The 12,779-nt window shown below is 51.8% G+C and overlaps 1 protein-coding gene across 3 annotated transcripts in view; it reads left to right on the forward strand.

The window, feature by feature from the left end:
* OTOF (otoferlin) overlaps nucleotides 1–12,779 on the forward strand; it is an 88,147-nt gene that overhangs the window by 19,811 nt on the left and 55,557 nt on the right. For all 3 annotated transcript variants that reach the window (XM_057558233.1, XM_057558232.1, XM_057558234.1), the window contains exon 3: nucleotides 7,863–7,951. In XM_057558233.1, coding sequence (XP_057414216.1) covers nucleotides 7,863–7,951 — 89 coding nt within the window. The remainder of the gene's footprint in view (nucleotides 1–7,862; nucleotides 7,952–12,779) is intronic.

The following is a 12,779-nucleotide window of genomic DNA, read 5'->3' on the forward strand; positions in this document are numbered from 1 at the left end:
TGGTATATCTTTTTTCATGTTCTTATCTTCAATAATTCCGTTTTTAAAATCAAGTGTGTCTTCTTAAGGCATGGATTATTAGGTCTTGTTTTCTTACCCAATGTGAGAGTCTGTTTTAATTGATTAGTTTTACCCATTTACCTCTACTGTAATTTCTATTATTATAAGGCTTATTTCTATCACCATCTTATTTTATATTTTCCATTTACTGTACTTTCTTTCTTTTTTTTTCCTATTTTCCAGCTTTCAGTTGGATAGACTGAGTTTCTTTTGTTAGTTGAAAAGCTATGTATTCTGGTTTTGTTTTCAAGGTAGGTAGTCAGCCTTCCATACTTATGTTTATGTTCTCCTATTGAGAGCTCAAATAAATAAGTAATTATAATTTCTCCTAACATGACAAGTACCTTAATACTCACTTGTGCCTCTTTGATTTCCCCAACTCAGCCCACATCCTCATGCTGATATTGACTAGATTAGAATTTTAATTCTAGGTTCTTATGAAGGTGTGTTCTCTTTTTCCTTTATTTGTGCTAGCCTTCTTTGTTCTTTTTAAAGACAACAATAGTCTTTACCAAGATACTTAATCACCTTTATTTCTCATATCTCTTGAAGCATCTCTTGGAATTGTTTTTCTTCTTATTTGAGTACCTCCTCCAAAAGTATTTTTCATTTGAATCTTTATGTGGCAATCCTTCTAAAGCTTTGTAAATCTGAGAATGTTTCTTATTTCTTCAAATTTGAATGAGAGTTTCATCAGATATAAAATTCTAAGCTCAAAGTTCTTTCCTTCACAACTTCAAATAGAAGTCCTTTATCTTTGATATTCTTAAATTTTATTATAATGTGTCTAATTGTGGGTTTCCTGATCTTTCCTTTTTTGCACTATTTTGTGAGCTCTTTCAAATCTAAGGCCTTTCATCTTTCATTTATTATAGAAAATTCTATCTCTTATTTTTTTCAAACATTCAGTTTTTATATTGTTCTTGCCTCTGCAACTCCTATGATCAGATGTCAGTACTACTTCTAGCTGACATTTCTTAGCTTTTCTGGTTTTTGTTGATTAATCCTTTGCTGCTGTCTTCTGAGGGAGTTCTTCAAATTGATCTTCCAATTTACTAATTTGTTCTTTTTTCTTATGATTCCTTGAACTTGTTTTATATTGCTGTTATATAGTTTTATGGTCCATTCGTTCTAATGATCCTGTTCCAGTTGGTGTATACAGTTCAGTCTGTTGTCTTTTTTTTTATAGGAGAGATACTCCCCCAGTCTCTTTACTTTGCCCTGTTTGAGCTCCCCTGGTATCAGCTACTCTGTCTGGTAATGAGTACTGAGCAACCATCAAAGGCTGCTGTGTCAGCCTCTAGGGGCTGAAGGGTGGGCGTGAGCACCAGGGGGGCCCAGTCACCACAGAAACAGAGTCAGGGTCTCATCTCTAAGCCTTAAAGGCGAGACGTGGTTGACAGAAAGCAGTCGAGATTTTTAACAAACTAGCTCTGGGGGTTCAATGAGAGAAAGTATGAGACAGCTGGTTTATCAGCATCTATTTTTATTAAACCTCATCCCAGTAGGGTTTTTGTCACAGTTTTATCAGTAAAGGAGCAGGCAACCATTGCCCCAAGGTAGTACCAGGGAGTGATGAGAGCAGAACTTGCAAAGATTTCCTCCAACCTGTTCTCCCACTGCTGCTTCCATTCACCCCTCCCCCACAAGCTGAACAGCCGCCATACTCCCCAGCTCATGTCAGTTCACACAGCCTTTGGTCCCCCTGGGTTTCTCATACCTGCTTGCATGTTTGTTTGTTACTTCCTAGAATCCATATTCCCCTCTTGCTTCTGTAGGTCCTACGGGGTTGACTTTGGGGTGAGAGGCAGCAGAGTCCTAAGTCACCATCTTGGCACAAAGCCACAGCTCTGCTTGACCCCAGAAGAGCTTACCCCATCTTTCCTGGGCCTTGCCCCTCACGTCTGGCTCTGTCTGGGCTGGAAAGGGCCTCATGACAGCCTGTTCACTTTGAGGCTAGCATTTATCTGACCAGCCTCCAGGGGCCACTGAGAACTGCTGTCTCCTCCCCACTCTGGGCCCATCCCACACGGTACAACTGTGTCCATAGGGCCAGAGCTGTAGGCACAGGGGAGCAAGGCCTCAACCTTCTCACCTGGGCTCAGGCCACCACTGACCATCACAGCCCCCAAGCTGTACCCTCCCCGGTAAGAGTTCTGTTCTTGCCTTCTCCGCCTCCTGGCTGTATGACTTTCAGCCTCAGTTTCTAAGCCTCAGCTACCACACTTGTCAAATGGGGCAGGTGATGGGTATGAAGTCTCTTTGTAAAACCATGAACAAAATGAGAGATTGTCGTGACAATGGAACCATTACCGGTACTAAGCTTGGTGTCTCAGCCTCAGATGAGCCCCACCGCACAACCTGCCTGTTCCTTCCCCTCCACACCACCTCCTCAGTCAGGGCCCCGAGCTGGAGGGCCTGGCTGGGTGAGGATGCAGGCCGCCTGGCTCAATCGCTCAGCCCTGCCTCCCTGGGCGTCTGCCCCCAATCAACCAGGCACAGCATCGACTCCCTCCTTCTCACCAAGTATCCCAGGGGACATGTCCACACAGACCTCCAGCCCGTGAGCAACCTGATGCCCCTTATAAGGGCACTGTCACTCTTTTCCATTAACTGCACCCTGGGACACCTGAGCCATGGGTATACATGACATTCCAAGTTAATCACCGTGTCCTTCCTCTTCCCAGTGCCGCCCAGCACGGGGCGGGGGGAGAGTCAGTCCTGCCGCCCCGAGCACGGGACCACGTTCTGAGCACCTGATGTGTGCCAGGCCCAGGTAGAGATGCCCCAGAGGGAGAGGCAGGTGCAACAATACACAAGGATCCCTGCAGGAACTTGGGCACAGGGAGCCTCCGGGTCAGTGCAGAGAGACCAGGAAGGGCTGGAAGCCAGGGAGTTACAGGCACAAACACATGCCAGGATCGGAGAGCAGCCGTGAGGCGGGGAGAAGTAGCTCCCACCCGGGGAAATTTATACACACACGAGCACGTGGTGGAATGGGGCAAGGATGCTAAGTGACCTGCAGTGCTCTGGCCCTCCCACGGGACACGGACTTGCCCGTCACTTGCCCTCTGGGCAGCCCCGTGGGAAGATCATGGCAGCAGTTTCCCACAGCAGCACCATGCTGCATCCTGAGCAAGGCCTCTTCCATCCAGTCTCCACAGAAACTACAGTGATGAAACTCGGGCTCAGAGACTACGTATCCTTCCCAAGGTGACAGCTGTAAGTGGCAAAGCCAGGGTTCTTAGATACTAAGCCCCCTCTGGATGCAGCAGTAGAAAGCTGCTTGGCCTGACCCCCACCACTCCTGCAAGGCTTTGCTGGGGTCTCTCCACACCCCTGTCTCCATTTCTCCTTCTAAGAAGCAGCTTGCAGCCTGGCAGCCACTGGTCAGCAGGGTACACCCCACAAAGCAGTGGAGGCAACCGTCCCACCTCCTGCTCAGGAAGGGCCCGGGGAGCTCTCCAAAGAGAGCCTGGAACTGCACCCATACTTATACCTGTCTCCCCAGCCTCGGGTGGATAAGTCCTAAACTTTCCCGGCTGGCTCCTGAAAGAACCAGCCTGTCAGTGGTTCCAGAATAAGCTTGGAAAAGAAAACGCAGCTGCCCCTTACAAAACCTCCAAAGGTCTCCTAGCTTCCCAGCAAGTCTTTTTTCTCATCCTTACTGTGCAGGGCCTTTGGGAACCAGCTCAGTGAGGTACAAAGCACATTGGCCTGGGAGTCACGAGACCTGGGCTACAGTCCCCACTGAGGTGTTAATGAACTCTGTTCCCTTGGGTTGGCCACTCAATCTCTCCAGGCCTCAGATTCCCCTTCTGAGAGATGGGGTCAGAATCCTTGCTCTGTCTGCCTCACAGAAATGTTGCATGGCTGAAAATGAAATAAAAGACATGAAAACAAATGTCTCTCCCTCTTCTACTCAGACAAGGATGGGAGGGGCCGCTGCAGGCGGGGCCGAGGAACCTGAGGCGGTTGGGGGGTGGACATGGCAGAAAGACAGTGCTCTGTACAACAATGGTGGAAACAGAGCCTGGACCTGGTGTCTCCTTTCCCAGAGGCTGGAACCTGAGATCGTGCATTTAACCTACAACTATGGAGAAGCTAACGAGAGAGAGAGAGAGACAGAGACGGAGAGAGACAGCCTTCGTGCCAGGCCAGCAGCCAGCAGAGGCCCCTGGTGGTGGGGTGGGGGGATGGCCACAACCAGCCTACTCCAAGCCAGTTTGGTTTGGCCTTAACCAGGCTCTTGTGGACCAGACCTCCCAGCAGAGACCAGAATAACAATAGTAATTGTAGGAATAAGAGCAGCTGCGAGGTACTGAGTGCTTGGTACACAGCAGGATGGGCTGAGAGCTTACGCAAGCCTCATAACTCATTGCAATGCACTGGGTGGGCACCACCCCAGGCAATGAGTAGCGCATCAGGATTTGAACCCTAGTCTAACTCCAGAGCCTATGGCCACTTGCAAAGCGGACAAGGCTCAGTCCTGCCCTCAAGGGGCTCAGTCCCTTGGGGAGATGGACCCAGAACAGGAAAGATGGACTATGGGCCTTCTGAGCCCAGAGGAGGGAGAGGTCATCAGCCTGGGCGGTAGAGGGTCAGAGCTCATCTTCCCACTTCACTTGTACCTGGAAGACATGGGCTGTGAGCAACATGGGTCAGGAACATACCTGTCTGGTTCATGAATGGCCTGGCACCCAGCACAGGGCTCAGGGGAATATTGCCGAGTGAAAGAATGAACAAAGGAAAAAACCCAATTTGAGTCTTGGGTCTTTAACTTCCCAAGATAGTCTCTTTCCATTGCACCCTAAAACTTTGCAACACATCCTAAAATTTTCCCCCCAAAATTTAGAGGGCTGTCTCTTTAAGGACATTGCCTTGCTGATTTAGGATGGTTTCAAACCCAGTTGATGAAGCCCAGGATAACCCAGGTCATTCTCCAGCCTACATCAGGGAAACCTTTCCGTGGAGTCTTAGATAGCTGGGGCTGATAGGATGCAGAACTCCGCCACCCTGGCCAGCACCTTCCAGGTCACGGCCAAGCTTAGAGCTGGTGAACTGGGTCACAGCTCCACACTCCCGGTGCTCCTGAGACTCCCTTCAGACAGAGGTCCTCTTCCCTCCCTCTGCCCCTAATGCTGGCCACCTTACTCTGTCAATGTTCCTATCCCAGGCTGCAATTTCAGGTCTGTGTCTGTCTTCAGAACTACCCAGGAGCTCCTGAGAGACACCCCTGCCTCCCCACACAGAGCCCGGCACACAGGAAGTGCCCAGCAAACATAGGAGGTGCTCAGCAAACATGTGCTCCTGCGTGGGGCTTGCTAGCTCATGACAACTTGAGTAGCTATGTTTGGCTCAGCTGCTACCTGAGTCCCCTGGCATGTTTGGAGGCCGACACGGGGCGGGATCCTAGATGATGTGCGGGCTCCCTTGGCCCGATCGCTAGGCCACTGATTTCAGGGCGTCTCCAGAGGCAGAAGACACAAGCCTCAGCTGCTGTGGCTGCAGGAGGAGAATCATGCTGGTGCTGCCTCAGGCTGGAGAGAGGCTCTCTGTCCCCAGCGGCCCCCTGCAGTCCCTGCAGTGTCCATCCCCAAGGATGCCAGACCTTGCCCCGGCTCCTGGAAATAACAGCAACGCAGTAGAATTCACTGTAATAAAGCGCCATGTTGATCAGGCTCTTACTTGCGCCGGGTTCCGCGCTAGTGCTTCACCAGCCTCGCGATAACCCCAAGAAGCAGTACTGTGACGTCACCCTCGCTTTCCAGAGGAGAAGGAGGAGGAGTGTGGAGAGGGGAATCAGCTCGGCCTCGCCCTCAGGCACTGCAGTCGAGGCAACCATTGGAGGCCGATTTGCTGAATGCCAACCATGTGGCAGGCCCCGTGCTGGGTGCAGGGAGACCCCAGTAAACGAGACGAGACTGGGCCTGTCGGCTCTGCTCAGGCTCCGAACTGCTGAGTGGGACAGGCAAGCTATCCCAGGAGTCCGGGGGACAGCGGGAAGGGAGGGGGCTGGTATGTGGAGAGGCAAGGGCCGGGCAGGGAGCCAGCTCTGCCACTGATGACAGGCCTCCCTGACATGAGGCTGACTCCCAGAGAGAGGCACAGATAGCACGGGGGACTGTCACAGTCATCTAGGGCTGCGTAACAAACCACCCCAAAGCTCACTGACAAATTATCAACATTTTCGTGTTTCTCATGCTTCTGTGGGTTGGCTGGGCTCAACTGAGGCTCCTTCCTGGAAATGCTAAATGTGCTCCCTCGCTGAAAAATTTCTGAAAAGGCGCCCCCGGGTGGGCTTCCTCTGGAGTCTCATCCCCAGTCAGGGCCCCCCCAGGTGCCCCTCCCAGCCCTTGCTGACTCCCCTCCTCTCTGCTCAGTAAACTGGTCCACGACGGTGGCCTTCTTATCCTGTCGGCCCTGGTGACCCAGTAAACTGCACCCCGACCACTGGGCAAGTCAGGAGGGCCTGGCGATGGGCAAGAAGAGACCACAAGCCGCTTGCCTCTCTGGGCCCCTTTTCCTCGAAAGGACTTCGTGTTTCCCGGTTCCTTTGTGTTCACCTAATTATGTCACTCTTCAACACCACCCTCCTCTAACTGTGCCATTTCCACAGCTCCTTTTTCTCCTACTCCTTCCCTCCTTCAAGTGCCAAAATCCCATGCACAGACCCTCAGGTGGCTCAAACACCCCTCTCCCCTTGGTTCTAAGAAAACCAAAATCTTGGTGCGCCCCCCAGACCCTCCTCCCTCTGCACGGTGGCTAATGAGTTCGCCCTTCGCACGCTAGTTTATTTCCCTTCAGCCCGATAATGGCAACTTCATTAAGAAAACCATACCCTTGCTGAGCTGGAGACCTCCAGATGGCAGGAACAGAGCCGCTTAATGGGGCCTGTGGGCGGCCAGGCTGACTCCCAGGCTCCCCTCCCCCTCTTCTTCCTTCTGTGTCCAAGGCCTCCAAAGTCCCCCCCACGCCCCTCTCAAAGCCCTCTCCCTCCCCACCCCAGGCCCCCCTCCCTCCTCTGCTTCTTCCTCCCTCACCTGCCCGCTCCAGCTGACCGTGGAGGTGTCAGGGTCCCCCCTGGGCCTTGGCCAGCCCCAGAGAGAGGGGACATGAAGGCCATGACAGGCCCTGCCCACACTCGGCCGTGATCTGCCAGGCTGGCTCGGTGCTCCCGCAGCCCCCAAGTCCTCAGTGGAGAATGAAGAATTGCTCTGAAGCAGCACGCTTGCCGGGTGGGCCCTCAGAAGCCTCCCCAGCACCTGCTGGGCCACTAAAAACAGCATCCCGTTACTTCCCTGAACCCTAGTTCCTCTGTCTCTAGAACGGAGACCACGTTACCAGCCTCTTGGGTGGCTGTAAAGACTAAACGAATTAATGCATCTAAAGCATTCAGACCCACATAATGAAAAGTTCAGACCCACAAATGGCAGCTATTATTACTATTACTATTGTTATTATTTATTACTGGCCTCTTGTGCATTCTGAATTTGGTGGGGTATATAAATGAAACTTAAAAAGTCACTGCCTTCCACCTGCTCTGTCAAATCCCCCTTGTTTAGCATCTCTCAGCGGCATCTTGAGCAGACCCCAGAGCTTTCTGGTTATTTTCAGTTATTCAAAGTCCAGTCCAGAAGGGTTTATTGCTCCCCCCCGGCACCCAGTTTCCGTCTGGTCTTCCAATTCCTGTGAAGCATTGGGCTGATGTGAGGGGCTATCTTACCAGGGGTCTCCCTCCCACTCCCCACACCCCTCCCTGTCATTTCCACCCAAGGCCACAGCTGTCCCTCTCTCCCCAGACCTTCCGGTGGCAGGTGGCCAGCAGCATCGACAGCAATGAGATGCTCGAGATTCAGATCTTCAACTACAGCAAAGTCTTCAGCAACAAGTAAGTGAGGGGCGGGGCACGAGAGGCGGGGCCCCGAGGGGCGGGGGGCCCTGCCCTGTTCCTTGGGCTGCCCCTTCCTTTGAGTTTAAAAGGGGACCCGCACTCGGGCCTGGATTGACCTTCAAAGACCTGCCCCCACCCCCCCCCCAAACCCCCGCTCCCTCATGTTGCCCTCAGAATCCCCCAGCCCTCCCATTCCTTGTTGGCCAAGTTCACTCTCTCTGTCCCCAGTCCCAGCACAGCTTCCTGTTTCCTTCCTCAAGTTTTCCCCCTTACACCATGCTGGGCAACAGTTACCCGTCAGAGAAGGTGATAATACCCTCCAACAGACCATCTATCTGTAGCCTTGAGAGTGAACTTGTCACACCTGTGGAGGACTGGCAGCTCCGAGGCAGTTTAGTGCAGTGGTTTAGGAGTCAGGAGAGCCTGCTCTCAGATCCCAGCTCAGTCATCTACTGTGTGACCCTGGGCAGGTTGCATGACCTCTCTGAGTTCAATGTTTGCATGTGTAAAGAAGATAAGTACTTACCTCAAAGGGAAGCTGTGAAAATTAAATGAGATAGATGTTCATTCATTCATTCAATCCTCATGTTTACTAAGTGCCTACTGTGATGGTGAGGTGCCCACCTTCATGGAGCTTGGTCTCCTTCCTCCCCTTCCTAATCCTCAAACTCCCAGAAACCAGGCTATGTGAACAGTGATGGTGGAAACCAAGGATGTGGAAGAGATTGCTAAATCATTTAAATGAAAGCTGCTGGACCAATCCCTAAAATGCTTGAAAACATCAAAACTCTTGCTATAAACAAATCAGAAGTATCTGGTAAATTGTTTAGGAAATCAACTACTGTAACAGTGAGTATGCTGGAATATAAGGCTTCGATGAGTTGTTCTAAAACGCCAGCAAGAAGGAGACAGAAGAGGGGATTCCCTACTCTGATTCTCCTTCTTTCTCTCTCCCGGCCCTCCCTGCCCCCACCCAGGAAAAGGCAGGAAACCCCACAAGGGGAGGCCTGGACCTGGTGGAAGTGGGTCCTGCTGTTTCCTTGGAAGCCTGGAGAAGGTCCAGGGCACAGTTGGCTGCAGAGCTGGGGTGGGGAGGAGTGGTGGTCTCGTGGACAACGCAGGGCCCACCTGACACAGGCCAGCTCGGGGGTCAGAAAGGGAGGGCAGGTGCTTGGAGTCAGGTGGGCCTCAGTCTCCCACCCTGGAGTCTGGGCTCTATTTCCCAGAGCCAAAGAAAAGGGCCACCTAGTGTTTGCCCTCTGTCCCCACCATGGCCCAGCTCAGTCACCAGGCTCCTTCTGATGGGGCAGCTGAGCCTCTGGGGAGCCTCTGGGGGCTGCACCGGGCACGGCAACCAGTAAAGCCACACCCGCTGCTCGGGACAGTGGCCGGCACCCAGCAGGCCCCCCTTACTTTGTGGAATGAGTGAATGAGTAAATGTCAGGAGGAGAGCGCGTACAGGGTAGGAGGATCTGGGCACAGGAATTCGAGTGGCCCTTCTTCTCTGAAGAGCTCAGGGCTCTCCAGGAACCCAGTCACATGACTGGTACATTTGGGGAAACTGAGGTAAAGGAGGCTCTTGTGAGATTTAGAACCTGTGGGCCTGATCCCACCACCACCCACCGCAGAGAAAGGGACTTATTCTAGAAGCAGAGGGCAGCATAGAAGCTGACCCCTCACCCAGGCCAGGAGACCCCAGGTCTGCTCCGCCCACCTTGAATGAGGTCCTTTTTTCAAGAGCCTTGGGCTTCCCTGTGAGGACGTGGTGTTGGGTCCAGAGGATCTTGGGCCACCCCCTCTGCCTGTCCAGGACCCTGGAGGGGGGCTGGCCTGACCCAGGCACCAGTCTCCTGGGGCTCCTGAATAATTCAGGAGCCAGGAGAGCAGTGGAGGCCTGGTGAGGCCTCAGGCACTTGACACCAGCTCCCAGAGGAAAGCAATGAATTATTGACAGGCCCTGGTGCCGGGTTGCAGCTCTACTGTGGTCAGTCTGTGGGCCCCCTCGCTGCTGGCTAACTACCCGAGAATCCTGTCCCTGCTCAGCCTGCCCAGCCGCTCCGTGGGGGCCAGCGCAGCCTCCAGAGTCGGGGGTTGCCATCCGGAAGGCCCATATCCCAGCAGCTCCTCCACGCTGACCCACTGGGAGGAGCAGAGGCAATAGGCAGAGCCCGCTGAGCTTCCAGCCAGGCTGGACAAAGGGCAGCTGGGATCGGGGCAAGAGGTGGTCTCCGGGGTCACCAGGCAGGCTAGACCCAAGGCTTCCTTCCTTCCTGCACCAGCTCCTTCCCCAGAGAACATCTATGGAAGGGGGTTGAGGGGCAACGCTCTGTTGGAAGCAGCATGCGGGCACTTGTTTTGAGGTTGTGTTTACATAGCAAGCCCCCTGGTTTTGCTTAGACGGTACGTTACAGATGTGCAAAAAGGGTAAAGTTTTATAAAAAATGTTTTTCTTTATTTTTTTAAAGTTTTTATTGGAGTACAATTGATTTACAATGTTGTGTTAGTTTCAGGTGTACAGCAAAGTGAGTCAGTTTTATATATATACATATAGCCACTCTTTTTTTTTTTTTCTTAGATTCTTTTCCCATATAGGCCATTACAGAGTATTGAGTAGAGTTCCCTGTGCTATACAGTAGGTTCTTTTTCGTTATATATTTTATACATAGGAGTGTGTATATGTCAATCCCAATCTGCCAATTTATCCCTCCCCCCACCTTATCCCCTGGTAACTGTAAGTTTGTTTTCTACATCCATGACTCTACTTCTCTTTTGTAAATAAGTTCACTTGTACCCTTTTTTTAAATATTTCACATGTAAGTGATATCATATGATATCTGTCCTTCTGTGTCTGACTTACTTCACTCAGTATGACAATTTCTAGGTCCATCCATGTTGCTGCAAATGGCATTATTTTGTTCTTTTTATGGCTGAGTAATATTCCACTGTATATATGTACCAAATCTTCTTTATCCATTCCTCTGTTGACGGATGTTTTTCTTTATCCTTAACATAAGACTGAGATCACATCCGTTGTCCATTTCAAAGAACTCTATTTTTTATTTTTGTTTGGGGGAAGCAGCAGGTAACTATTAAGAGTTAAAGCCCCACAAGCCACCCCCTGTGGGTATGGTGAATTCAGTCCTCTGGCCTTGCTAGCTCCCAGGATTCCAGCCCCACCTTCTGGGCCGCAGGCTTGCTCTGGCTCTGTGAGGCTGCGCATCTGCCCCCAGAGCCCACCCTGTTCAGGAGACCAGTGCTGTATGGGCCCTCTAGACGGCAAACACCGCCCCACCCCATGCCCCACTGCGACATGTGACATCTGAGTGTGGCGGTATTAGAGGACTTTCACTTGAGTGTACTCACCACCACCCAGTGAAGCAAGTGGTATCACCTCCTTTGGGGAGGTGGAAAAAAAGCAAGGCTCAGAGGGGTTGGAGAACCAGCCCAAGTCACACAGCTGCCAGGTGGTAGAAACCCTCTTAGACCCTGCTGGGCAAACCCACCTCTGTCTGACTCCAGAGCCCAGGCTCTTTCTGCTGTCTACATTGACTCCCATTAGGGATGGCATTTAGTCTGTGTGTGAACAGGGCTTGGACCTGCCTCAGGGCATGAGGAAAGGGCAATTTGCCAGAAGGCAGATCTCAGCTTACTGTGTGATTGAAGCAGAGGTGGATGGGTGAGCAGTGAGGGCAGCTGGGGTGTAGTGAGGTCCCCATCACCGGGCGTCTAGCAGGATCTGGGAATGTGTGTCAGGGAGAAGGTTTAATGGGCTTCTCCTTTTTTTTTTTTTTTTTTTTTTTTATTTAACGTCTTCATTGCAATATAATTGCTTTACAATGGTGTGTTAGTTTCTGCTTTATAACAAAGTGAATCAGCTATACTAAGGGACTTCTCCTTGACGGAATGCTGGACAAGCTTTCCTCTTAGAACCCTCGCAAGTCTAAAGGTCTGAGAACTTGTTTAAGCCTGGAAGGTGGCCAGAGCCTTCTCTGAGCACTTGTTGGGGAATAGCTCCATCCTGCCCCCTGGGGGTGTCTTGTCACACTGCAGCATCTCTACTGATCCCTGGGTATCTTCTAGGGAAAGTTGTGCCCGCGCACCCAGCGCTCAGCAGGTGCTCAACAGGCCTTAGTGGAGCTAAAAGGGCCTGAAGTTCCAGTCAGCAGGGAGCCATGGTAGAACAGGGATTCTCAAAGTGTGCTCCCCAAGCACCATCATCAGCATCACCTGGACACTCATCAGAAATACCCATTCTGGGGCCCCACCTCGCCTGCTGAGTCAGACCCCCTGGGGCGGGGCCGGCTCCCAAGAGCAGATGGTACACATCTCTCCCAACTCCGTGCTCAGTGGCTTCACACTGGAAGCTTGAAATTGGCCTTGGTGGGGGTATTTACACCATGGAAATGAGCAAAAGCTGCAAGTCAGGACTGCCTTTCCCCTCCCCCAGCCAGTTGTTAAACAGTTGCCAGCACAGCGGTGGGGGGGGGGGGTCCCAGTCATCTGTGTTTTAGCAGACCCTCCCACTGATTCTGTTCATGCTGAAGTTTAGAACCACAGATTTAGACCCTAAAGAGATAAGGCTGCAAAAAACCCAGTATATACGTTCATGCCTAGAGTCTACTGTTAGAAGGGCTACACAGGACAGAAGCTAAGAGCCCACCACCCTCACTTTATAAAGACAAAGTTGAGACCCAGGGGCAGCGGCTCTAGGTCTCCTGACCCCAGCCCGGCACTTCAGCCCAAGCTGGGGAGAGGGCAGGATGCAGCGGGGGAGGCAGCTTCCAAGGGGCTAGTCTGAGAAGAGCCTGGAAGCCTAGGTAGGCTT

The sequence above is a fragment of the Balaenoptera acutorostrata genome, chromosome 12 (assembly GCF_949987535.1).
Source record: "Balaenoptera acutorostrata chromosome 12, mBalAcu1.1, whole genome shotgun sequence".
NCBI lineage: Eukaryota > Metazoa > Chordata > Mammalia > Artiodactyla > Balaenopteridae > Balaenoptera > Balaenoptera acutorostrata.